Below are 27,591 nucleotides of genomic sequence, written 5' to 3' on the forward strand. Positions count from 1 at the left end.
CTTAGGCAAATTGCCTGGACCATCAGGTAAGTCATCATCCCAAGAACCCCCACCCTTGAACTGAAGCAATTAACTTCCCATTTAGAGTATGCTTTCCTTGAGGAACCATCAGCTCTTCCCGTAATAATTTCCGCATCACTGAATCCATTACAAAAGGAAAAATTATTAAGAGTGCTGCGAGAACACAAAAATGCTATAGCCTGGAAGGTAGAGGATATCAAAGGCATTAATCCATCAATCTGCACTCACAGAATTTTGATGGAAGATGACAGCAAGCCTTCCATTCAGCCCCAAAGACGCTTGAACCCCAACATGAAAGAAGTGGTAAAGGTTGAAATAATTAAGCTATTAGATGCCAGGATCATTTGTCCTATTTCTGACAGTTCTTGGGTTTCTGACAGTTCTTGGGTATGCCCCGTGCAAGTCGTGCCCAAGAAAGGGGGTATGACCATTGTTCCAAATGAGAAAAATGAACTCATCCCGACTAGAACTGTCACCGGATGGCGTGTATGTATTGACTATAGAAAGTTAAATGAAGCCACCCGGAAGGACCATTTCCCTTTCCCATTTATGGACCAAATGTTAGAGAGGCTAGCCGGGCATGAGTATTATTGTTTCTTGGATGGATATTCGGGGTATAACCAGATCCCAATTGCACCAGAAGACCAAGAAAAGACCACTTTTACTTGCCCATATGGTACCTTTGCATACCGAAGGATGCCCTTTGGATTATGCAATGCCCTAGTAACCTTTCAACGATGCATGATGTTCATATTTTCTGATATGGTTGAAAAATTTATTGAGATCTTTGTGGATGATTTTTCAGTTTTCGGCTCTTCGTTTGATGCATGCTTGAATAATCTGGAACAGGTGTTTACTAGATGCGAAGAAACACATCTTGTGTTGAATTGGGAGAAATGTCATTTTATAGTGCAAGAAGACATAGTGCTTGGACACAAGATCTCTCACAGAGGTATAGAAGTCGACAAGGCCAAGGTGGAGGCAATTGAAAAATTGCCACCCCCATCATCTGTTCGTTCTGTGAGAAGTTTCTTAGGGCATGTCGGCTTCTATAGGAGGTTTATTAAGGATTTCTCAAAAATTGCCAAGCCACTATCTACCTTGCTTTAGAAAGAAGTGCCTTTTTAATTTTCAATTGAATGCCTTCATGCTTTCAACACCTTGAAAGACAGATTGATCCATGCACCTATCGTGGTAGCATCAGATTGGACCTTCCCATTTGAATTAATGTGTGATGCGAGTGATTCTGCTGTAGGAGCTGTTTTGGGACAAAGAGTGAACAAACATTTTCAGCCAATTTACTATGCCAGCAGAACCTTGAATGGACCCCAACTTAATTACAGCACCACAGAAAAGGAACTGCTAGCAGTAATCTTTGCACTTGACAAATTTTGTTCATATCTGATATTGTCCAAGGTTGTTGTATACACAGATCACTCAGCATTATGACACTTGCTTACCAAGAAAAATTCAAAACCAAGACTGATCAGGTGGATCCTTCTACTGCAAGAATTTGATATTGAGATTAGAGACATGAAGGGTGCTGCAAACCTAGCTACTGATCATCTCTCTCGGTTAGACAAGGTAAGCTCATAAGAGGAGATAACCAAAACATCCGAGAAGAATTTCCGGATGAACAGTTGTACTCAATTCAAGAATATGCATCTCTTTGGTATGCTGATTTTGCAAATTATCTAGCTGCACAAGTCATTCCTCCTAACCTATCATATCAACAAAAGAAGAAATTCCTTTCTGATGTAAAATACTATCTATGGGAGGAACCCTTTTTGTATAAATTGTGTGCAAATCAAATCATAAGGAGATGTATCCCTGAGGAGGAAATGGAGTCGGTACTCCAATTTGGCCATGATAAAGAAGCAGGAGGTCATTTTGGAGCTAGTCGCACCGCAGCCAAGGTTTTGCAATCAGGTTTTTATTGGCCTACATTATTCAAGGATGCCCACAGGTAAGTGTCCACATGTGACAAATGTCAAAGGTCGGGAAACATTTCCCGACCGAATGAAATGCCCCTTTTCAATATTTTAATCTGCGAAATCTTTGATGTTTGGGGTATAGACTTCATGGGACACTTCCCGAATTCTTTTGGGAATAGGTACATCCTCGTTCCTATTGATTACGCATCTAAATGGGTGGAAGCCATGGCTTTGCCCACAAATGACTCAAGGAGGGTGGTACACTTCCTGAAGAAGCTATTCTCCCGATTTGGCACTCTGCGAGCTATAATTAGTGATAGGGGAGCTCACTTCTGCAATAGCCAATTTGAGCGGTTAATGCAAAAATATGGAATTACACATAAATTGGTTACCCCTTATCACCCTCAAACTAGTGACCAAGTGGAGTTGGCTAACAGGGAACTCAAAAGAATTCTGGAAAAGACTGTAGCGTCTGCTAGAAAAGATTGATCCATTAAGTTAGATGATGTATTGTGGGCATACAGAATTGCATATAAGACACCCATTGGCATATCCCCCTATAGGTTGGTCTTTGGTAAAGCATGCCATTTACCAGTAGAATTCTTGAATTTTGACATTGAGGCCACAGGGGCTAAAAGGAGGTTGCAATTGAATGAGATGGATGAATTCAGACTTTCCGCCTATGAAAATGCCAAAGTCTATAAAGAAAGAATTAAAAGATGGCATGATAAGGATTTGCTGAGACAAGACTTTTATGTTGGGCAGCAAGTATTGTTATATAATTCCCGTCTCTGCCTGTTCCCAGGTAAACTGAGATCCAGGTGGTCTGGACCCTTCACCATCACTCAGGTTTTTCCCCATGAGGCTATAGAAATCACCCACCCGGTTCAGGGCATATTTAAGGTAAATGGCCACCGCCTGAAACCATATTTAGTGGGTGGTATTGTACCCCCTCCATCGACTGTTTATCTTGACAACCAATGATCTTCTTGTTCATGAGGTGCATGGTTAGCCGTTCAAACACACATCCTTAGCTAATTTAGATTGGGTACAAGTGGATAAAGCCAAGAATTTAGTCCACCCAGAATTCAAAATGTGCTCTATATCAATTCAGTCCTCAACTGCAGTTCAGATTTGTACCAGTTCAGATCTGAATTTCCTCATTCCTTGCTATCCATTCACCCTCGAAGCAGGTTAGATGTGTCATAGGGTGAATTGGGGTAATGATGGCACCCAATTCACCTCAATCTTGCATAGGTGCAGGTCTGAGTTCAGATGAACTAAGCAGTTCCGCAACAGCAGAATTCAGATCTGAACTCAAGTCTAAGTTCAGATCTAAATTCTCAATTGCCTTTCCCTCAGTTATTGCTACCAAATGGCTTTTGGGGAATAGAAAAAGTGTCCTAGGGTGAATTGGGGTGATGATGGCACCCAATTCACCTCAAATTTGCATCAGTTCAGATCTGTGTTCAGAGGAACCCAGATCTGAACTATTGTAGGTATGCAACAGCAGAATTCAGATCTCAGATCTGTCTTTTTTTTCTTTTTTTTTTTTTTTTGATGTGAGTGCATCTTATGCTCCATCTCACACTGGTCACATGCTTTAGGTAGATGACAAGACTCATGTTTTGAGCTACTAATTTTATTATTCAGCTCAAAATAGCGGAGTCAATTTGGGCTCAATTATTAAACCTCATGTATCAGCACTTCAGATGTGCACTAGCTTTCTTGACCATTAACAATGAAATCTAGTGCTTTCATACATATGAAGGTAGTTAGGGCTAGTCATGCTGGAAGGTATATTCAACTCCCCTTTTCTCATGCATATATTAAATAGGGTCATTCACAAGAATAAGAACTTAACAAATACATCGGTCTCCCTCAACTCATTGAATTCCTTCTTAAAAATCACCAAATAAATAGCAATGAATCTTGAGGGGTACCAGTCTTCTTGGTTATGTCATTGCTTGCATATGTGTGTTGGGGTGAATAAGATGAACATTGTCCTCAATGTTCCTAGTGTTAAGGAGTAACAGTAAAACTAGCAAGAGCATCATCAAGTAATAGGAGGTGTTTAGAGGACTTCCTTGAAGGTCGTTCTTAAATTCTGCAATATGCTATCGGTGGGAAGCTTCTTCTGCTAGAAATCACTTGCAAACTAGAAGAGGAGATCAGTAGCTTTATTCAATTAAATTCTAAGAAAAACTAACTAAACTTAAATGCTATGAAAAAGAAAAACAGAAAGCAAGTAAGACAGTTTATGATTAAGCATTTGAATTGGGAATTCTCCCAACAGCCTCTTGTTCCATTGGGTTTACCACGGTGTTACTTGGTAAGATACCCGAAACCCTTTCTGAAATCATCTGTGCCAACTGCCCAACCTGAGTTTCCAAGTTCCTTATCGATGTTTCATTATTCTAAAATCTAGTTTCCACACTAGTTATGAACTTGGTCATCAGCTCCTCTAAGTTAGATTTCGGTTCTGGCTGATGGAAGTTTTGGTGGAAAGGCTTCGGTGCATGTTGATTCTGCCATGGCTGATTCAGGTGGTCTCTCTGTCCGGGGTTATGGGCATGATGGTATTGATTTCCTGGCTGCCTTGCAAAGTTCCCAACAAAGTCTACCCTTTTCGTGGACTAAAAAGACTGATTGCCAACTTGACATTCAGTGCTATTATGGCCTCCCCCACACTTATCATAAGGCAGGGATTGTACATGCATGGCAGCTATCTGCATTTCATCAATTTTCTTACTGAGTGCTCCTATTTGTGCAGATAGTGCCGTATAAGTATCAATATTATGCAGCCCATGTTGCTTCCTAGTTTGGGTTCTTTCAGAATGCCATTGATAGTTATTGGCTGCCATTTCTTCAATGAGTGCATGGGCAACCTCAGGAGTCTTATTGTTTATGGACCCTCCGGCTGCAGCATCTAGTATGGCCTTATTTGAGTCGGTAAGACCATTATAGAAGGTCTACACTTGCAGCCATATGGAAAGGCCATGGTGAGAAACTCTCCTCAACAGCTCCTTGTATCGTTCCCATGACTCGTATAAAGATTCCCCCTTTTGTTGGAAAAATATAGTGATATCATTCCTCATTTTAGCAGTTTTAGAAGGGGGGGAAATACTTAGAGAAGAAACGGCTGGCCATTTCATCCCACATAGCTGTTGATCCGCTGGTAATGAATTCAGCCATGCTTTGGCTTTATCCTTCAAAGAGAATGGGAATAACCTCAGCCTAATGGCATGATCACTTACCCCATTGTGTTTCAAGGTGTCACATATTTCTAAAAAGTTAGCAATATGTGCGTTGGGATCTTTGTGGGCCATTCCACAAAATTGCACAGTGTTTTGAATCATTTGTATAATGGCGGGTTTAATCTCAAAGTTGTTAGCAGCAATAGTAGGCCTGATAATGCTGGAAGCAGCTCCAGTGAATGAGGGTTTGGCATAATCCATCATGGTTCTCTGTTCAGCCATTTCTTGAGCTTCTTGAGATTTTTGTTTGACTTGTCTAGCTGCTCTCAGACGGACACGGAACAATCTCCAGGTCGTAGAGGATCTCCTCCAGCTCAACTCTGCTTGTCATAAACTGTGAAAGTCAAGGCAATAAAAAGGCCAATACAACAGAATATAAATCTAAGCTTATCATAACTGAGATATGTACAATGATTTACTAATCATAAATAATTTTGATTATTAAGAGGGATCCAAACCAACAATCTTATTTACATCCATTAATTGCAACATCTGCTTTCAAACCTACAATTCTTTGGGATTGTTGGTTCAGAGAAATTCAACAAACAATAATAATTGAAATCTGAATTGAATTGCATTGTACACTATTGCACACATCCATTCACATCTGCTAGACTGAGGGTTGCTTATCAAAGCTGAATTCTCAAGGTGCCTTCAGGGGACCTAAATTGAGCTATAACCAGACCTGAGCCAGGTTTGGGTTCAGGTTTGTAAGCTATGCAAGTGTATGGCTCATAATCTTGAATAATTTCTATGACCTGAAATCAGGTCTGCAATGCATACCACCTGTATGTGTTGCTGCAATTCGGATTAATGGCAGCAGTTCAGCCCACAGTTGATTTAGCCCATATCTTGGTTCAAAATTCTTACAAGTCCATACAAATGCACATCAGCCAACATCATCCATATCAACCCAAGCTTTCAAGTTTATGTAAAACAAGCCATTTGGTCCACAGAACTTTTGCAGAAACCTGAAATCAGGTCTGCATTACATTGCTGCAAATTAGCAGGTTGCAGAGCAGATCTGAGTTCAAGATCAGATCAGACCTCATATCCATTCTCAATAGAGAGCTGGACATCATAGAAAGAAAAAAAAATTGAAATTAAGGAATATCCAAGAGTGTGTGCGGGTGGTTGAAAGCACAAACCTGACCTGAAATCAGGTCTGCTAACTGTTGTACTGTAGCAGCCCTGCTACAGATCTGAATGCTAATAGAATGTACTGTTGCTTTTTATTGAATATTTTGAGGCATCACAATTATTCAATCCAAACACACATCCTTAGCTAATTTAGATTGGGTACAAGTGGATAAAGCCAAGAATTCAGTCCACCCAGAATTCAAAATGTACTCTGTACCAGTTCAGTCCTCAACTGCAATTCAGATCTGTACCAGTTCAGATCTGAATTTCCTTATTCCTTGCTATCCAATCACCCTTGAAGCAGGTTAGATGTGTCATAGGGTGAATTGGGGTAGTGATGGCACCCAATTCACCTCAATCTTGCATAGGTTCAGGTCTGAGTTCAGATGAACTTAGATCTGAACTGTTGCAGGTCTGCAACAGCAGAATTCATATCTGAACTCAGATCTGTGTTCTGATCCGAATTCTCAGTTGTCCCTCTTGTTGTTCAAAAAGATCTCCCCTTTTTCTTCTTTTCATTTTATATATATATTTTTTCTCTCTGTAATGGAAAAAAAAAAGAAACACAAGCAATTCTTTTCGACTGAGTGCTGCTGATCTGAGTGTCGTATGCAACTTAGATCTGCAACACTCAAGTTTTATAATTTTTTTTCTCCTTTTTTTTTATTTTTGAAGATAAATAAAAATATTCAATTCAAACATACATCCCCTCAGCTACAATAGCTCAGTTACAAGTGAATAGAGCAGAGAAAACAAATTACACAGTATACCCTGCATCAGCTCTGTTCTCAATTGCAGTTCAGATCTGTATCATTTCAAATCTGAATTTCATCATCCATGGCTAACCAATTATTCTTGGGGGATAGCAGATGTATCCTAGGGTGAATTGGGGTGGTGATGACCCCTAATTCCCCACAAATTTGCATCAGTTCAGGTCTGAGTTTAGAGGAACTCAGATCTGAACTATTGCAGATCTGCTATAGCAGAACTCAGATTTGAGTTCTGATCTGAATCCTCACTTTCCCTTCCTTGGTTCATATGATCTCCCTTTATTTTTTTCTTCATTTTCTATTTTTTTTTTCTTTTTGAAGGTAACAGCTCCAAGATTGAAAGGAAATCAGATCTACATTTATTAAAATGAAACTGAAACTAGGAAAGGAAGTAATCTACTGAAGAAAGAAGAAACATAAATACAGTAGTATAGCAGTTGCATTCAAAGCTAAAATGTAAAATTAAGCAAATTAAACCAACTATGAATGCAATGCTCAATGGGACCAGATTAAGAATGCTCAATGTTTCCTAATATTGCTTCCCTAAATCCCCAGCAATGGCGCCAAAAACTTGATGTGGCTCATTGTGACACTAGCAAGTGCACTAGCCGTTCAAGTAATAAAGTAGTGAATAAAGTATCATTCCCACGAGGATTTAGGAAACAATTACCAATACTAAATTGGGCACTTCTTATCTCATCAACAATACATCAAAACTTTATTCAAAAGCTAAAAATCCTAAACTAAAATCTATCTAATTTATTGGCTCAATTGCCTTCAATTCAGGTTCGAAGAGTAAGCAGTTAATGTTAATCTCAGAATTCAGCAATCAATCAAGTTGAATCATTCGAATAGATTATGATTAAGCCTTGGTTTGGTGGAACCCCAAGGTCATGAACAACCTATTTCAAGTGCATGTTCATCCTATGCATTAGTGATGATCCCCATTTATCTATCAAGGATCTATTCCCATGCATGCATTTCTTCAAACACTTCTAAGGCATCAATTCAAATCTGAATTGATCACCAACTGAATTGTGCAAATTATCTCTAACCTTGCATCCAATTTAGTTCTTGAATAGTCGATCTGAATTTCTATAGTCTTTCTCAAGCACTCTAAGAATTCCAAGCTTAGATCAATTCGGCCAATCTGAAAATTTGTAGATCTGAATTCTCTTTCAAGCAATTCAAATCTTGCAATCTCAGATCTGAGTTTTGAAAGTTTAATTGGCTGAATTGATCTACAATTAACCCCTAATCAAGAAACTTCAAGAACAATTCACACCCATTCGAATGAATAAAAAAGAAATTGATTGCTAAACTGAAATTTTACAAACTTAATTACATCAAGAAAGAAAGGAAGAGGGAGAAAGAAAAGAAAACTACAACAAGGAAGCTGAATTCGAATCAAAGGAAAATGAAACTATAATGGAATTATTACAATAGATCTTTGAATCAAAAACCCCCAATTTCGAACTCACCTTCTCTTCTTGCTAGCTTCACTTGAACTCCTTCAACCCTTCTTCTTCTCTTCCTTGCGCCTAGCCCTTCTTCTCTTCTCTTCTCTTCTCTTCTCTTCAAGGTATCCGAACCTCTAGGAGTGGGAGAGCCTTTCTCTCCAACAATTGAACACCTTCCCCCCTTCTAGAGGCCTTCTTATATAGATTTCAAAAGGGGCTCTTGCCCCTTCTTGAAGCCTCTAGAATGGGGTGTATTACACCCCCTTCTTGAACTTTTAAGAGTTCTCTTGAAAGCCTTCTAAGAGTTGCTGCCCCTATCTCTTTGGGCTGCACTTAGGCTCCTTCTTAGCACATGATAGCTACACTCTAGGCTGCTCTTTTGGGCTGAGAATGGGCCTTTTCTACTAGGCTGAATTTTACTCTTTGCTAGGTTTTCTTTTCTTGGATTTTTTCAAGGAATCAACTTGTTCTTCTTGGGCCGAAGTGCTCTCTCTTGCTTCCACAACCAGGCTGGGCTGAAATTGGTCTTTTTGAAACTTCTTTTCTTGCCTTTTTTCTTTCTTTTTCTTGGATTAATTACCCTTGAAATCTTTTCTTATCATTAAACTAAATTAGGGCAAAATTAAATAAAAACGACAAAAATCCATGCAAAGACGTCATGAATTATAGATAACTTGTATGTTCATCATTCCTCAAAAAAGCCTAGCCCGAGCCCAAGCCCAAGCCCAAGCCCAAGCCCAAGCCCGACTTGATACAATATATTAAATAATAAAAGTATATTTTATTTAATAAAAAATATATATATACAATATTTTTTCTTTGTTCTCTTTTTTTTCCAAGTAATAGTTAGATGTTTATTATTTTTGAGTTTTGAAGGTTTTTAATATAAATAAAACACTTTTTATTGAATAAAAAAAGAAAAAAATTATGTTTTCAAATTTTTGGCCGGTTTTGGGCTCGGGCCCAAGCTTCGGGCTTTATATGAGGGCTAGGCTTGGGCTCAAGACTTAGGCCCGATGGCCGGGCCAGACTCAGGCCTAAGTGTATCTAGATTACCTCTTAAAATTATTCACAAGAGGAAGGAACATTAGAAAGGCAGAGGCTATCACATGCCAGTCCCTATTGAAATTTCCTAAGTGGAAAATAGTAAAGAAGGTTTGAGGAATAGAAAGGACTAAGAGTGATAACCCGAAGATCATACCTTCTCTTATACCATGTAATTATCTTGTTATCAGGCTTGTATTCAATTAAATAAATAAAAAAGAAGCTTCTAATATGAGCCTAGAAGGGGAAGAGATGGAGAAGAAGAAGAGGGGAAGAAGTCAAACAGAATAGGGCTTCACAGTCTCAATTGAAAGAGAGAACTGCCTCCCAGTATGTTTAATTCATAATGACAAGTAAAATTACAATACTACCGCTGTATACAAATGCTTGAGAATAGAGTAAAAAAACACTGATTTAAAGAAGAGAAAAGACTAAAATAACCCTAGAACAAAGCTGTATTTTAACACTCCCCCTCAAGTTGGAGCATATATATCATACAACTCCAACTTGTTACAAATGTATTTCATCCGAGCATGACTCAAGCCTTTGGTAAACAAATCAGCTAGTTGATCTTCAGACTTCACATATGGGGTAATGATTTCTCCAGTGACCACCTTTTCTCTAACAAAGTGACAATCTACCTCTATGTGTTTGGTCCTCTCATGATACACTGGATTGGAAGAGATATGAATGGCAACCTGGTTGTCACAAAATAGCTTCATGGGGGTTGTGACTAATATTCCCATCTCTTGTAACAATTATCTTAACCACACCAACTCACATGTAGTGTGGGCCATGGCTCTGTACTCGGCCTCAACACTACTCCTGGCCACCACATTCTACTTCTTGCTTTTCCAAGTAATCAAATTCCCTACCAAAAATGTGCAGTCCTGTCAGTAACCGACCCTGCCCAATCAGCGTCTGTGTATCCTTTCAAGGAAAGTTCTCTCTCTTTCTTATACAACAACCCTTTACCTGGGGCACCCTTCAAATTGCGTAGAACTCTAATAATACCTTCCCAATGGCTTGTCCTTGGGTTCTACATGAATTGGCTCAATAATCCAACATTGAAGGAAATGTTAGATCTTGTAATGGTTAAATAAATCCGTTTTCCAGCTACTCTCATGTACTGTCTAGGATTAGCTAGGGGCTCCCCCTCACTATCAGACCTTCACATTCGGATCTGTAGGGGTATCCATTGGTTTTGCCCCTAAAAGACCAGTTTCTTCCAACAAGTCAAGCACATACTTCCTTGTGAAAGAGAGATTCCACACTTTGACCTTGCTATTTCTATGCCTAGAAAATATTTCAAGTGCCCCAAGTCCTTGGTCTATAATTGGTTTTGTAAGAACCGTTTGAGCTTTTCAATGCCATGCTCATCAGTTCCTGTGATAATGATGTCATCAACATAGATTGCCAACGTAATCTTCCCAGAGGTTATCTCTACTGAACATTGAATGATCAACCCTACATTGTGTCATCCCAAACTGTTGTACTACACTATTGAATCTCCCAAACCAGGCCCTCAGAGATTGCTTCAACCCATAAATTGCTTTCTTCAACTGACACACCTCCTTACCTTCCTCCCCCTGAGCAACGTATCCTAGAGGTTGCTACATATACACCTCCTCCTCTAGGTCACCGCGAAGAAATGCATTTTTAATATCCAACTGGAACAACGGCCAATCAAAGTGTGCAGCCAGGGAAATAAGCACCCAGACCGAACCCATTTTAGCTACAGGTGAAAAGGTATCAGTATAATCAAACACCATAGGTCTGTGTATACCCTTTGGCTACTAAGCTTGCTTTATATCTCTCCACACTACCATCGGTAAGATGCTTAATAGTGTAAACCCACCGACAACCAACTGCTTTCTTTCGTGGAGGCAGACAAGTAAGGTCCCAAGTATGATTAGATTGAAGAGCATGAAATTCCTCATCCATTGCCCTTTTCCATTCTGGAGAGGGAAGAACATTTTGAAGAGATCTAGGAACAAACATAGACGATAGAAGGGATACAAAATTCCAATAGGATGGAGATAAATGGGCAAATGAAACATAACGAGATATAGGATTTTCAGTACAAACACGCTTACCTTTGCGAAGCGCAATGGGAAGATCGAAATGAGATGGATCCGTCAATGGAGGAGCCGTTGATGGCGGAGATGGAGATGGAGAAGGCTGAAACACAATACCACAAGGGTCGTGAGCATACACTCGATGGATCGGTGGTTGCATTGACTCTTGAACAACAGGAGCAGGCACAAACACCTCTTATATTGGTAGGGGAAGAGGTGGGGATAGAGTATCAAGAGAAGTAGGTTTAGTTGAGGAAAAAAAAGGGAACATTTTTAAAGGAGGTCACATCAGGAGTAACAAAGGAGTGCTAAAGGGAAGGACTATAGCACTTATATCCTTTCTGGGTCCGAGAGTACCCTAAAAAGACACATTTAAGAGCACAAGTGTCCAACTTAACCAACGCCTACCCCAAGCGATGAACAAAACAAACACAACCAAAGACATGCAGAGGCAAAGGGAATGGAGATTGAGAAGGAAAAACAATAGAAAAAGGAGAGGAGCCACTTAACACGAAAGATGGCATATGATTAATGAGAAAGCAAGAAGTAAGAATAGCATCACTCCAATATTTTTTTGGAACTGATATTTGAATCAAAAGTGCCCGAGCAGTGTCAAGTATGTCTATTCTTCCGCTCAGCTACTCCATTTTGTTGTGGACTGGAGCAGGATGGTTGATGTATTATGCCATGAGATTTAAAGAACATATGAAATGGGTGTTGGAAATATTCTTTTGCATTATTAGATCGAAAGTTTTTAATGGAGATACAAAATTGATTCTTAATTTCAGCATAAAAGGAGAGAAATATATCAAACACCTCTGTACGAGATTTCATTAAATAAATCCAAGTCGTTCTTGAAAGATCATCAACAAAGGAAATAAAATATTTAAAACCATTGTAAGATTCAACTGGACAAGGACCCCAAACATTTGAATGAACAAGTTCAAGAAGACTCGAGACTCTCGTAGGTTCCCTTGGAACAAAAGAGACACGATGATGCTTACTAAGCTGACAAACTTCACACTATAACTCATGAACAAACACAACCTCTGGAATAAAACTCTTGAGAGCTGGAAGAGAAGGGTGACCCATCTGATAGGGCCACTGCAACGGTGTAATGGAGGAATGAAGAGCTATTTGTGACCCACCACCATCAAGATAATACAATCCTCCAGCTTCATGCCCACCACCAATCGTCTTCCCTGTCTTGAGATCTTGAAAAATGCAATAGGATGGAAAGAATGAGATGGAGCAATTCAAAGATTTTGTCAACTTCCTAATAGGCATAAGACTAAAGGGAAATTTAGGAACATATAGGACCGGCGGTAAAGTAAAATCAGAACGTGAAGAAACAGCACTGGTACCAAAAACACAGGATCCATTGTTTAAAAGGGAGGGGATAAAGATGCAAGTAGGCCTGAGGACCTAGTCATGTGATTTGAGGCCTCATAATCAATAATCCATTGTTTAAAAGGAGAAACAAGACATGTTGTACCTGACTTTGCAAGAGTTGCAGTATTACTGGAAGAAGAAGAAAAACGAAGTTTTTCATACTCTTCTCGGGTGATGGAAACCATTTCCTTCTCCTTCTCAGTACCCAAAGCAGTGGAGTCATCTCTCATAGTACCACTATCTCCTTCTATAGTAGCATGATTGGCCCAAGTAGAAGGCGGGCCATGCAGATCATAACAGTAGTTCACAGTGTGTCCTTCCCTTCCACAATAGCTACATTCTTTGATCATTCCTCGACTAGAAACACTGACACCACAACCTCTAAAATACCCATCTCTACCACCATTGTGACCTCTCACACCATGGTTACTTCCTCTGGGATAGTTACTTCTACCACTTGAGCCACCTCTACCACCTTTGGTTGCGGCTAAGGTTGACTTCTCTAATACTGGAGAGCTATCTGTATACGGACTCGTAACCCTTCTTATTCTAGAGAAGACTTCTGATAGTGTAGGTATGTCACTGCTACCTAAAATCTGGGCACACATTGGTTCAAATTCATACCTCAGTCTGGAAAGAAAACATGCCGCATCCAACTGATCTCTCTGTTGTTTTTGCAATTTGAGATCAATCAAAAGAGGCTAATACGAATCCAACTCATTCCACAAACTCTTCAAGCAAGCATAGTACTCTTCCACACTCCTATCACCTTGTTGTAGTTGAAAATACTCCTGATACAATTGATAGATTCTAGTTACATTGTCTTATCCTAATACAATTCCTTAGCATGTTCCCAAATTTCTTTCATAGTATCAAAGAACACCAGGTCCACACTGATATGAGGTTCCATACTGTTCCAAAGACATGTCATAATCTGTGCATTCTCCTAGATCCAATCATCATACCCTGCAGCTCCTGGATCTGGTTTGTTATCTTTAATATATTTTAACTTTCTTCTCGCCGTCAAATTTACCTCCACTGATTTCGCCCATGGTACGTAGTTGGTACCATACTACCATTAAATTTAACTGACATCATTTGTACAGCCATGAAATCAGTTTGTACCATCACACTTGTTTTGTATTCATTGCCCGACTCAACAACAGCATTCAACTGACTTAACTATTGGTTTTGAAACTTTAACAGCATAGCCGCAACACCTAAACCTGGAACATCAGCATAAAAACTTATTCTACGAGTCAACTAACCTCCCGATTCCTAGAAAATAACCCACCAAACACATCAACCACAAACAACAATCAGCTGAACTTCACATTCACAGTCCCTCTTTGAACTGACGAGTAGAGGGAGTCTAAACCACTATCAAATAGTCGACCTACGATGCAGCTTGAGGCATAGAAGCCTCTTAACCTTCTTGGCGATCAGTCCTTCTAGGTTCTTCCCCTTCCTCTCTTCTCGTATTCGTATAAAACCTCAGCTGAACCAGTTACAGGTGTCCTTCACTGATGCAGTCAGGGAACTCGATCGACCAGGCTCTGATACCATGTTATCAGGCCTGTATTTAATTAAATAAATAAAAAATAAGCTTCTGATATGTGCCTAGAAGGGGAAGAGATGGAGAAGAAGAGGAGAAGAAGAGGAGAAGAAGTCGAACAGAATAGGGCTTCACAGTCTCAATCGAAAGAGAGAACTGCCGCCCAGTATGTCTAAATCATAATAACAAGTAAAATTACAATACTACCCCTGGATTCAAATACTTGAGAATAGAGACAAAAAACACTGATTTAAAGAAGAGAAAAGACTAAAATAACCCTAGAACAAAGTTGTATTTTAGCATATCTGATTACTAATATTAGAAGCAGATAAGAGAGAAGAGAAAACACAGCAGTTGTTGGGGAGACAAGAAGAGATTGCCAAATGGGAGAGAAAATTTAGTCTCCCAATCAACCAGATCTCTTTATATGTTATGTTTTCAAAACAGAAGCTGCAAGTTACAATGTTATATAAAAAAATAAACTGACTAATCTGACCTCAGTTATAGCAGTAGATAGGCATAAATACCCTGTCTACTACACGGAAAAAAATAAACTATTATTCCATGGGAAAGCTAAACCTCACAACATAGTTTAGTAGTTTTAAATGTTCACATTAAAAGAAGAAAAAGAGAAGAAACTAAGTTCCCAAGATTTAGGTGGTGGAATTTAAAATGACAAAAATCATTACAATTTAATACAAACTAATAGTAGAAGGAAAACGTACTTTAGGTGAAGTAACTAACAATTTTTTACTTTAAACAACCAACTATACAATAAAGTAGCAAAGAAGTTTACGGAAATTATATCAGATTTGCTTTCCTTTTATGTCAGTTTGCCAGTTCTGCAGCATGTTTTAAAATGTCCCTAATTTCCCTAATATTTCCATTTCCATGGGTAGCGTCATGAAGTTTTATCAAAACCGACATAGTCCCTAATGAACACTACCAGCACTATGTGGAGTACAAGAGAGTTTCCACGACATATTTCCATTTCCACTTCCATAGGTACTGACATGAAATTTTACTGGAATTGACATATTCCCCAAAGAATATACCAACACTATGTGGAGTACAAGAGATGGTATTATAACACAAGTTGATGACAATATTGTAGATATGTGGAGTAACAATGGTATTGCCTGCCTAACTTACATGGTTACCACATTGAGCTAGCTTAATATTTATTTCAAACATGAAGTTAAATATTAGTTATTGTTTGTGTAATAGATTGTTTGGTTAATCTATTACAGCCATTTACATTTTCTGTGAGTTTAAATTTTGCTTTAACTCATTTTATCATGAAGTTGAATCTTAAGGTTTACAAGGCAATTTCAGAATGCATTCTTTTGTCTATAACCTAAGTTTCTTAGTTTTGTTTAGTAATTTGAAATATGATAATAATTTAAAAAGGTTGCCTATGCTTCTTTTATAATTTCATAAAATACTATTCTATATTTTGCATAGTTTATAATGTTCCCACCATGCCTATAATTTTTACGATATTTCTGACATTTCTAACATGTTTCTTATATTTTGATGACTGACATTTCAACCAACACTGGCATTTGAAACCTTGGTTCTGCTTGTTAATTGATTATTCTAAGGAAAATAGCCCTCATGCTTTTAGTCATTCTTTTCAAGATTAGAGTTGGATGGGTTTAAGGAGATCCAACTTCATTTTATACTTTATATTATATGATATTCATATTCTAACATATTTTCAAGGCAGATATATTAGATTGAAAAAAAGGCTACCTTAAGAAACTTGATGCATAATACCATCCCTAACTCAGAAACTATGTTACAGGTATGTTCGCTTTGTTATGACTAAGATGGAAGGGAATATAGAAGAGATTAAGAGGCTGCATCCAAGGTAATAGGAATATCCAACTGTTTGCTTTTCTAGTTCAAGTTCCTAGAAAAAAGTTTTGCTCGTTCATATACATCGAAATTTTGGAAATAAACATTTCTTAGAATTTAGGTTTATGTCAGGGATGTCAACCATGGAAGCTATCTTTCTTTTGCAACGATTGATAGAAAAGTTAAGAGAGAGAAAAAGAGAGATCGTCGTATGGTATTCATTGATCTAGAGAAAACATTTGATAGAGTTCCTATAGATATAATATGATGGGTCTTGGGAAAGAAGGGGTTCCAAATAGGTATATAGACCTAATTAAGGATATGTATAAGGGTGTAACAACCAATGTTAGAAATCCTGTGGGAAAGACAACAGACTTTATAGTTACAATGGGTCTTCACCAAAGTCTAATGCTTAACTTTTATTTATTTGTTCTACCAAACAAAACCATACATGAATTGACTAAACATATTCAAGTGGAGTGATAAATACGGTACATATGAACACAAGAAGTCAGTGGGCTGATTTGTTTACAAAAGTGTTGAGTCGGGGAAAAGTGGATTATACATATAACTGATAGAATTGTTAGAAGTAGTTAACAGGGGCAGTATTGTCTTTTTCATGTTATTCTTTCTCTCTTATATCTGCTGTAACTTTTCTAAGGGTATTGTAGTCATTTCATCCTTAGTAGGCTAGTACAACCTGGGTCGAGAGTAAGGAGATGTGAATAGATTTCTCCTTTCTAGTCTTCCCTCTTTTCTTCTCCTTCTCTTTCCCTTCCCTTTCTCTTCCTATCTTCCTCTCTTTCTTTCTTCTATCCTTTTTTTCACCTTTTCTTACTTTATTAAAGCTGGAACATGGTATCAAAGCCTTGAGGTCGTCTACACTGTTCGCGGAACTATTCACATCTCAACTTTTTTGTGCCCTAGGAATAGAGAATATTCTTTATTCTTTGTTGGAAAGGAAAAGGACTTAAGAGGACTGGTCACCCACTTGGAAAAGAGGCTTTAATGCCTCAAGTTGCAGTGTTGTATGAGTTGGTGGTATTTTCTAAAAGCCCTCTATTCATCAGTTCGAAGAGGGCAGCTTTGTGATGTTTCGAGTTGTGAGGTAGGTGCTCCTCAATGTGTTGTGATTTTGTAGTGGTTTGTGTTGTGGTGACACCTTGTGGTAAGTATGCAATCTTTCCCAAGTGTTTCTAAAGTAGAGGGCTGATGATTCTTGGTATTTTTCCTAAAAAAAAGGTGTATTATAGTAGTTGCATACCAGCTGTTTGACAGTTTGCCTAGGTGGCAAATCAGTGATCTCTCACTCATGGCTTCATCAAATGGTAACACTAAACCTACAGTAATTGTGCAATCAGATTTGACGACTTCTCAATTAACTACGGTGGAACTCAATAGTACTAATTATATCCCATGGGCCAAGTCGGTTGAGGTATCTGTCATTGCAAGAGGCAAGTTGTAGTACATCAAGGAGGGTCCATTGAAAAGTGAATCAGAAGGGTACAATGAATGGGTACAAAAGAATGCCCAAATTATGACATCACTTTGGAATAGTATGGAGAATCACATTAGTGTAAACCTTATGTTTCTAGACACAGCCAAGGAGATTTGGGACCATGCAAAGCAATTGTACTCTAGACAAGACAATGTCACAAGAATTTACTAGTTGTACCAAGACTATTTTTTTCTTCAAAAAGGGGATAAAAGTGTTGGAAAATACTATGCTTCTCTAAAAAGCTCAAGGAATGAGCTCAATGTTTATCAACCCACCCCTATCCACTGATTTGAAGACTCAACAAGAACAACGAGAACATCTAGATGTAGCAAGAATTTTCTCTCGCATAAGGAGAGCCTCAAATCCACATAATGATCATCCCCCACCTTCAGAGAGATCAACCATGGTGGTTTCCGTAGGAGGTTTTCCTGATAGACATGCATGGTAGAGGTGGAGGAAATGTGAGGGGTTTTGGCCGTGGGCCCAGAGGTGCACGAGGAGGTGGTAGAGAGTTTGGTGGTGGTGGTCATAGTGGTAGTGGTTCAGCCCGTGAGTGCTCACATTGTGGACGAGAAGGTCACACAGTCAACTTTTGTTATGATCTTCATGGCCCTCCATCTTCCTAGACTAACCAAGCAATGGTGGAAGGTGATTTCGGGAGTCTTAGTGTGACTAAAGATGCTCCTACTTCTAATGTTGGTAAGGATAAAGACACAATCTCTATCTCATGTGAGGAGTATGAAAAGCTTCGCCAGTCTGCCTCTTCTAGTTCTACCACTACTACACTTTTGAAGTCAGGTACTGCTTGTCTTACTTCTAGTTCTTCACCTTCACCTTGGGTAATTGATTCTGGAGTTTCAGACCACATGATTAGCTCCTTAGATATGTTTGTATCCTTGTCACCACCTTCTATCTCTCAAACCATTACCTTAGCCGGTGGTTCTTCTTCTGCTATTACTGATACCAATAATGTCTCTTGGTTTTGACCTTAATTTATGCTCGACTTTTTATGTTCCTAAGTTTCCCTTTAGTCTCTTGTCTATAAGTAAGCTTACTCAAACCCGTCATTGTTCAGTAACATTTATCCTTCATATTGTGTCTCTCGGGATCTGAAGATGGGGAAGACGATTGGTGGCGGTTGTGAAGTTGGAAGACTGTACTACTTGGATGACCATGGTCATTAGAAGGCTCTTGATTCCTCTCTTACACCACATCAGTGGCATTGTCGTCTTGGTAATCCTTCTCTGCGTGTTTTGAAAAAGCAAGCCCCAACCTTAGAGTCTGTAACTCAGCTAGATTGTGAGTCATATCAGTTAAGTAAACATCATGGAGTGTATTTTGTTCCTAGGAATGATAAGAGAGTCTTGAGTCCTTTTTCTTTAGTCCACTCAGATGTTTGGGGTCGTAGTCATGTGTCATCTTATAATGGATTCAAATATTTTGTAACATTTATTGATGACTATTCATGAATGACATGGATTTACTTAACAAAGGATCGTTCAGAATTGTTCTCTATTTTTCTATCTTTTCATACTAAGATAAGGAATCTGTTTGGTGTATGCATTGAAGTGTTTCATTCAGATAATGCCAAGGAATATTTTCATAATAATTTCTAGTCTTATTTTGACTCTCATGGTATTATACATCAATCCTCATGTTCACACACTCCTCAGCAAAATGGTGTGGTTGAGAGAAAAAATCGCCATGTGATTGAAACTGCTCGGGCCTTGTTGATTCAAATGTTAGTTCCTAAAATCTATTGGAGTGATGCAATTCTCACCTCTTGTTTTCTCATAAACCATATGCCTTTTTCAGTCCTAGATAGTGAGTCACCTTTCTCTATCTTGTTTCCTTCCACCTCGCCTTTCTCTCTTCCTCCTCGTGTGTTTGGTTGTGTATGTTTTGTTCACAAATTGGGTCCAAGCCACGATAAACTCGACTCCAAAGCTATTAGATGTGTTTTTCTTGGTTACTCTCGTACTCAAAATAGTTACAAATGCTATGATCCTGTTTTACGGAAAGCTTTTGTTGTTCTAGATGTTACCTTCTTTGAGAGTTTACCCTATCTTCTCCTTCTATTCCTCTTCCCTTTGAATCTGGTGATGTCTTTATTCCCTTGCCTACTATAGAGGAGCCTATTTGACCATCTATTCACAGAGTGTACTCTAGAAGTGATAGACAACCAAAATTGTCACCAGTAGTTGATCCAACTCCAGCTTCTATCATGCCACCAGAGTCTTTTCCGTTGACAGATCCACCATCCTCAAATCTTGATCTTCCTATTGCCCTTTGTAAAGGTAAGCATACTTGCACAGATCACCCCCTTTCTCAGTATGTTTCCTTTGTTCACTTGTCTCCTTCACATCAACGTTTCATTTCCCTTCTATCCTCTGTTTCTCTACCGTGTTCTCTACAGAAAGCCCTCTCATCTCCTAACTAGAAGAAGGTGATAGATGAAGAATTTCATGCTCTTCAGTTCAATAATACTTGGGATCTCACTTCCTTACCACTTGGGAAGCAGGCCATTAGTTATCGATGGGTATATACAGTTAAGCACCATCAAGATGGCAATATTGAGCGGTTCAAAGCTCGACTTGTTGGGGGGTATACTCAGACCTATGGTGTGGACTATTCAGAAACAATTTTCTCTGTTGCTATAGTAGTCCGAACCAGTAGAAGAGGAGAAGAAGAAGTAGAAGAAGAAGATGAAAGAACAGTCGAACATAATAGGTTAAACCCTATTAGCTGACCCTTAATATTGATTAGGCTCTAATTAGTAGTATAAAGACTAAACTTCCCCCACTTAAGTATGGGACAGGAAGTCTTTACAAAGACTGCTACATAAGCACATAACTTACCAAAAGTCAATTAACTAATCTACCCTTATTCGGCTAGCTCTAACACTCCCCCTCAAGCTGGAGAATATATGTCATAATCCCAGCTTGTTACATATATAGTTCACTCACCCTAAGCTTAAGCCTTTTGTAAACAAATCTGCCCACTGATCACCTGAGCCCACATGTTCTGTGCTTATCTCTCCAGTAAGGACCTTGTCCCTTACAAAGTAGCAATCAATCTCTATGTGCTCTGTTCTCTCATTAAAAACAGGGTTGGATGAGATGTGGAGTGCAACTTGATTGTCACAGTACAATTTCAGTTTATCCATGGAGAACCCGATTTCTTGTAGGAGATTCCTCAGTCATACTAATTCACATGTAGTGTGTGCCATGGCTCTGTACTTGGCTTCAGCACTGCTTCTAGCCACAACCGTCTGCTTCTTACTCTTCCATGTCACAAGATTTCCTCCAAGAAATGTGCAATAACCTGTAGTAGATCTTCTATCAGACACAGAGCCTGCCATCTGCATCTGTATACCCAATTACTTCAAGTTTTCCTCTTGGTTTGTACAATAACCCACGGCCCGGAGCTCCCTTCAGGTACCTTACAATTCTAAGAACTACATCCCAGTGAGGTATACGAGGGTTCTACATAAATTGGCTCACCACACTGACTACAAAGGAGATGTCTGGTCTCGTGATAGTCAAATAGTTCAGCTTTCCCATTAGCCGTCTATACCTTCCAAGATCATCAAATATTTCCCCTGTATCACTGCTCAACTTAACATTTGGTTCCATAGGATTTTTAGTCGGTTTTGCACCTAACAATCCTGTTTCATCCAGTAGATCAAGAACATATTTTCTTTGGCATAGGTTTACGCCTTGTCTTGATCTAGCAACTTCTATACCCAAGAAATACTTCAATGTCCCAAGGTCTTTTATTTGAAAATGATTTTTCAGAAAGACCTTTAGTTTATCGATCCCCAATTTGTCACTACCAGTTATGACAATATCATCCACATAGACCACTAATAAAATCTTTCCGGCTTCTAAATAATAGTTGAACATTAAGTGGTCAACCTGGCATTGTTTCATTCCAAAATTCTTCTCCACTTCACTAAACTTCCCAAACCAAGCACGAGGCGATTGTTTCAACCCATAAATTGCCTTTTTCAGTCTACACACCTACCATCCTCCCCTTGAGCAACAAACCCAGGTGGTTGCTCCATATATACCTCCTCCATAATGTCAAGTTGAAACAAGGGCCAATCATACATAACTACCAGGGAAATTAACACACGGACAGAGCCAATCTTAGCCACTGGAGAGAAGGTCTCCATATAGTCTACTCCATACAACTGTGAATAACCTTTAGCAACAAATATGGCTTTCAGACGCTCCACACTACCATCTGGCAAGTATTTAATAGTATACACCCATTTACAATCCACAACTTGCTTACCAGGTGGAAGAGTAGTGAGCTCCCACGTGTGAGTACGCTGAAGGGCAGAGAGTTCCTCCTCCATTGCCTGCCACCACCCAGGTGAGCTAAGAGCCTCTTGGACATTCTTAGGTATAGAAATAGATGACAATAGTGAGACAAACTGGCGATGTGAGGCGGAAAGGCAAGATACTAAAACAAAATTGGAAATGGGATGGATGGTACAACTACGTTTACCTTTTTGTAAAGCAATGGGTAGATCAAGTCCTGAGGGTTCAGGGACAGGAGCAACAATAGGATCCACAGACAAGGTAGAAGCTGGAGGAGGAGCCGGTGTCTGTCAATGAGTATACACGTGCCAGATCGGTAGTCGTTCAGTAGGGATCTGCACGGGAGGAGGTGAAGGGTCAACCCCAACAGGAACACCCGAAACGGGATCACGGACTGGAAGAGGAAGAGGAAGCAAAGGTGGAGACAGATACTTCAGGTCCCGAGAAGAAGGGGACAGGCTCAAAAAATGTGACATCAGGACAGACATAGCACTTCCGAGTAATGGGATTGTAACACTTGTACCCTTTTTGAGTCCATGAGTAGCCAAGAAAGACAGACTTAATGGAGCGTGTATCCAACTTGTCTATTCCAGGACTCAGATTGTGAACAAAGCACACAACCAAAGATACGAGGTGTTAATGGAAAGGGAGACAAGGTGGGGAACAAGATAGAGAAGGGAGACCGACCATGAAGAATGAAGGAGGGCATCTGACTAATGAGGAAACACGCAGTAAGTACAACATTACTCCAAAACCGTTTAGGAACACTCATATGATGAAGAATAGACCGAGCAACTTTTCTCCTGTGGCTAAAATAGGTTTTGTACGAGTTCTCATTTCTTTAGCTACCCACTTTGGTTGGCCCCTATTTCAGCTTGATGTCAAAAATGTGTTTCTCCATGGTGATCTTCAAGAGGAGGTATATATAGAGCAACCTCTTGGGTATGTTGCTTAAGGAGAGTCAGGAAATGTGTGTTGATTGAAGAAGGCTATCTATGGGCTGAAGCAATCACCGCAGGCATGGTTCGGTCATTTCAGTAGTGTGGTGCAAGATTTTGGATTGAAACAATGCAGTATTGATCACTTTGTGTTTAGTAGAGACTCGTCATCTGGGAAGATCATTCTAGCAGTGTATGTTGATGATATTGTTCTCACTGGCAATGATACACATTGAATCGATGAGTTGAAATAGTTCATACAGCAACACTTTCAAACTAAAGATCTAGGAAGCTTGAAGTACTTTCTTGGAATTGAGGTAGCTCGATCGAAGTGGGGAATCTCTCTGTCCCAAAGAAAGTATGTTTTAGATGTATTGAATGAAACTGGGTTGTCAGGATCCAAGCCAGTTGAAACTCCCATGGACCCCAATGTGAAGATGATTGATAGTCAGGGAGAGCCATTAGAAGACCCTATAAGGTATCTGAGACTAGTAGGCAAGTTGATCTATCTTACCATCACTAGGCCTGACATCTCCTTTAGGACCCCAATGTTGGAGTCCTTTTGCACTATGTATTGTTAAGTACTTTTTTATTCTTATTTTTTGACATTATGATTATAAAATAGGCACTATTAAACTAAAATATTCATTTTGTGTGTTTATATACTAATTTCTTTTTATTATTTTCTTATTTGTTAGGATTTAATCAATACAAACATTGCTAAGTGCTGTATTGAACCCTTAAAGACTTTAAAACCTGAACCAATAAGTAAGGAAGAACTTAAAATTTTGTCTAATCAACACATTTTCTATACTTTAACATGAACTCTATACTTTTCTTATGAAAATTATGAATAATTATTAAGGAAATATGGCTATGGTACCTAGGGAACTCGCCTAGGATCTATGTTTTCAATATAAAAAAAACCATCGCCTAGGCGACTAGGCGACAAGGCGCCCCCCTAATGCCCAACATCGCCTTGGTGCCTTGAAAACTATGCCTCTTCACTTGTTATTTATAATAAAAAATAAGAGTACAAAGACTACTATGCCCTTATAGGGTGGCAAAAACATAAAACAACATGTATAGAATTGAAAAACATAATAAAATTTGGACTCACATATATATTGTGGTCCCCACTACCTATCTAACAACTAACATAACACAACTATTCTAAAAACAATGCAAAACTGACTAATCTTCAACACTCCCCCTCAAGTTGGGAGTAAATGTCACACATTCCCAACTTGCATAGATCATGTTCAAGTTTGTTCTTTGCAATCCCTTTAGTGAGAACATCAGCCAATTGCAACTCTGAAGAGACATAAGGCAAGCAATCTTTTCCGGTTGTTACCCTCTTCCTTATTAAGTGCCTATCGACTTGAATGTGTTTTGTCTTGTTATGCTAGATTGGATTGTGGGCAATGTTGAATGCAGCCTGATTGTCACAGTACAACATCATAGGTTCCTTTGCTCTCACCCCAATCTAGCTCAATAGGGATCTAACCCAAAGTAGTTCTGAGACACCATGAGCCATGGATCTATACTCAACCTCTGCACTTGACCTAGCCACAACCACTTGTTTCTTACTCTTCCATGAGATCAAGTTTCCACCTACAATGGTACATACTCCTGAAGTAAATCTCCTGTCCTCTAAACACCTTGCCCAGTCTGCATCTGTATAGGATTCCAGTTTCAAATTTTCATAGTTTGAAAAAAGAATGCCTATGCTGGGGTCCAGAAAACTAATCACCCCCTACAGAAGAATAAAAGAAATCAAACGATACCTGTGCTCCCAAGATCATATCAAAAACAAAGAATCCAGCTTTTCTAGGACTCTTCCCCATACTCCAATTCCTCCTGATTTTGATGCCAAAACGAAGATCACATTCCTGATGACTTGATCACACCAAAAGATCCAAGAACTAGGCAATCAATAGCAGATCGATCAGTCTCTTCTTACTTCATGCAATCGGCCGATCTAGGGCTGCATGAGAATGCTTCAAGAACCCTAGTCCTTGCTCTAATACCAAGTAGAAATCTGTTGGATTTAAAAATATGAAAGAAAAGTGTGTTTTCTTGAAGAGAGAAGAAAGAGAGAAGAAAAAGAAGAGAAGAAGAACTCTTGAGAAGGAGAGCAATCATTTGGCCGCCCCCTTCACTTGTTATTTATAATAAAAAATAAGAGGAGTACAAAGACTACTATGCCCTTATAGGGCGGAAAAAACATAAAACAGCATGTATAGAACTGAAAAACATAATAAAATTTAGAATTGCATAACTATTGTGGTCCCCACTACCTATCTAACAACTAACATAACACAACTATTCTAAAAACAACACAAAACTGACGAATCTTCAACAAAGTTGATTGCCTTTTTGTGAGAGAAAAAGTAACAAGTGGAGAGGTTGTTACTCCCTATGTTAAATCTGAAGACCAAGTAGCTGATATTTTTACTATAAGTGTGGGTTGCTCAAGGATGGGCTATATTTGTAACAAGCTGGAACTTTATGATATATATGCTCCAGCTTGAGGGGGAGTGTTAAAATTGTTAGAAGTAGTTAATAGGGACAGTATTGTCTTTTTCATGTTATTCTTTCTCTCTCATATCTGTTGTAACTTTCCTAAGGGTATTGTAGTCATTTCAACCTTAGTAGAATGCTAATACAACCTGGGTCGACAGTAAGGAGATGTGGATAGATTTCTCCTTTCTAATCTTCCCTCTTTTCTTCTCTTTCCCTTCCCTTTCTCTTCCTATCTTCTCCTTCTTTCTTCTATCCCTTCACCTTTTCTTACTTTATTAAAGTTGGAACAATAACAAGCTGGGATTATATGACATATATTCACCAGCTTGAGGGGGAGTGTTAGAGCCAACAATCCAGGGGTACTTAAGTCATTTCATAATGTTTTATTTAAAGGTGTTTTGTCTATTATCTCTGATGTTAAGTAGGGTGTCCCATACATAAAAGAGAGGCACAAAGGTATATATATATATATATATATATATATAATTTGTATCTTGAGGACAGTATGGTTCTTTTATCTTTTAATATAAATAGTATTTTCTTGGTGTGGGCTGTCACTTTTGACACACCCATACAGTCTTCTTTCTCTCTTGATCACTTCTATTCAAACCTTCTCTAACAAAAACAAGATTCATGTATCCAACCTCATATAATTGGGAATCTTTGGATGAGGCTAGGATGATGATGATGATGGACATATTATTTGGTTGGAATTCTTCTTCTGGTTGAGGTTCGCTAGAAATTGCATGCCAAGGCTGAATTACTTGAGACGCACAAACTGGTAGTCTCCAATCCATTTTAAAGATAGAATTACAAAAGAAAAAGATAGAAAATAAAAGAAAGAAAAGAATATTTCCAAATCTTCTTAGGTACGTTGCAAGTTGAGTATGGATGATCTGTGATCTCTTTCTCCCGATACAATACACATTTGCTTTCTAGGTTGATGATCATTGGTTTTAGTGAGCATGAGTAAAGATCTTCCCTAGTACCACCAACCAAGCAAAGGCTTGAACTCTAGTTTTTATTTAACAGTTGGATAATGGATTCTTTTGTTTTTTTATGAATGATAATAAATTTATTAATTCAGAAGCAGATTTAGAGTGAGTTCATACAACATCCCAGGGAGAGGTGCAAGCTGCAGCCCCTCCTCGAATCTTACAAGTAAACTAGGAAAGAAAAGCAAGAATCACAACTGAGCCCAAAACAATTCTTCCCTATTTATCCCTTGCTTAGTTGACACATCTGACAAAGTATTTGCTGATCTCCCCAACCACTGTACAGTGACCAACATATTCCTTGTCAACCGACTAAATTTCTTCATTTCATTCTTGTAACGCCACATAGCCTCTTTAGGATTTTCCAACCAACCCACCACCACTTTGGAATCCCCCTCGATTGTTAGGTGTTGTACCCTCAGCTGGTTTGCAAATTGCACCCCTTGTACAGTAGCTAAAAGTTCTGCCCTGATGGAGTCCTCAATTCCCAAGGGACCTGAGTAGAGCAACAAAATCTCTCCCTTCTCATTTCTCAAAGCACCCCCCGTTCCGGATAATCCTGGATTACCCATGCTACTTCGATCAAAGTTCAACTTCAGTGAGCCTTCGGATGGAGGAGACCAACTTGTAATTGATTTGTCCTCTAGGGATGAACACCTTGCTACTGCTGACCAATTTCTCTAGGTCATTAAAGGAGAATTGATGGAAGATTTTCAAGGTCTTCAGCCAAGGTATTGCCCTATTTAACACGCAGTCGTTCAATTCCTGACTGCTCCTTTCCTTTTCTTGAAAAAT

General features: G+C 38.9%; 1 protein-coding gene and 1 non-coding gene across 3 annotated transcripts in view; both read left to right on the forward strand.

Moving 5' to 3' along the window:
* Positions 1-27,591, forward strand: part of PFI (tubulin folding cofactor E / Pfifferling (PFI)) — a 77,188-nt gene that overhangs the window by 37,113 nt on the left and 12,484 nt on the right. For both annotated transcript variants that reach the window (XM_088945064.1, XM_088945065.1), the window contains exon 11: positions 16,459-16,524. In XM_088945064.1, coding sequence (XP_088801190.1) covers positions 16,459-16,524 — 66 coding nt within the window. The remainder of the gene's footprint in view (positions 1-16,458; positions 16,525-27,591) is intronic.
* LOC148852906 (small nucleolar RNA R71) lies at positions 4,950-5,056 on the forward strand. The gene has a single exon (XR_016100084.1). It is a non-coding gene; the product is annotated as a small nucleolar RNA R71 (small nucleolar RNA).

This window comes from Nelumbo lutea, chromosome 5 (assembly GCF_056320005.1).
Source record: "Nelumbo lutea isolate HS-2025 chromosome 5, American lotus-T2T, whole genome shotgun sequence".
Taxonomy (NCBI): Eukaryota; Viridiplantae; Streptophyta; class Magnoliopsida; order Proteales; family Nelumbonaceae; genus Nelumbo; species Nelumbo lutea.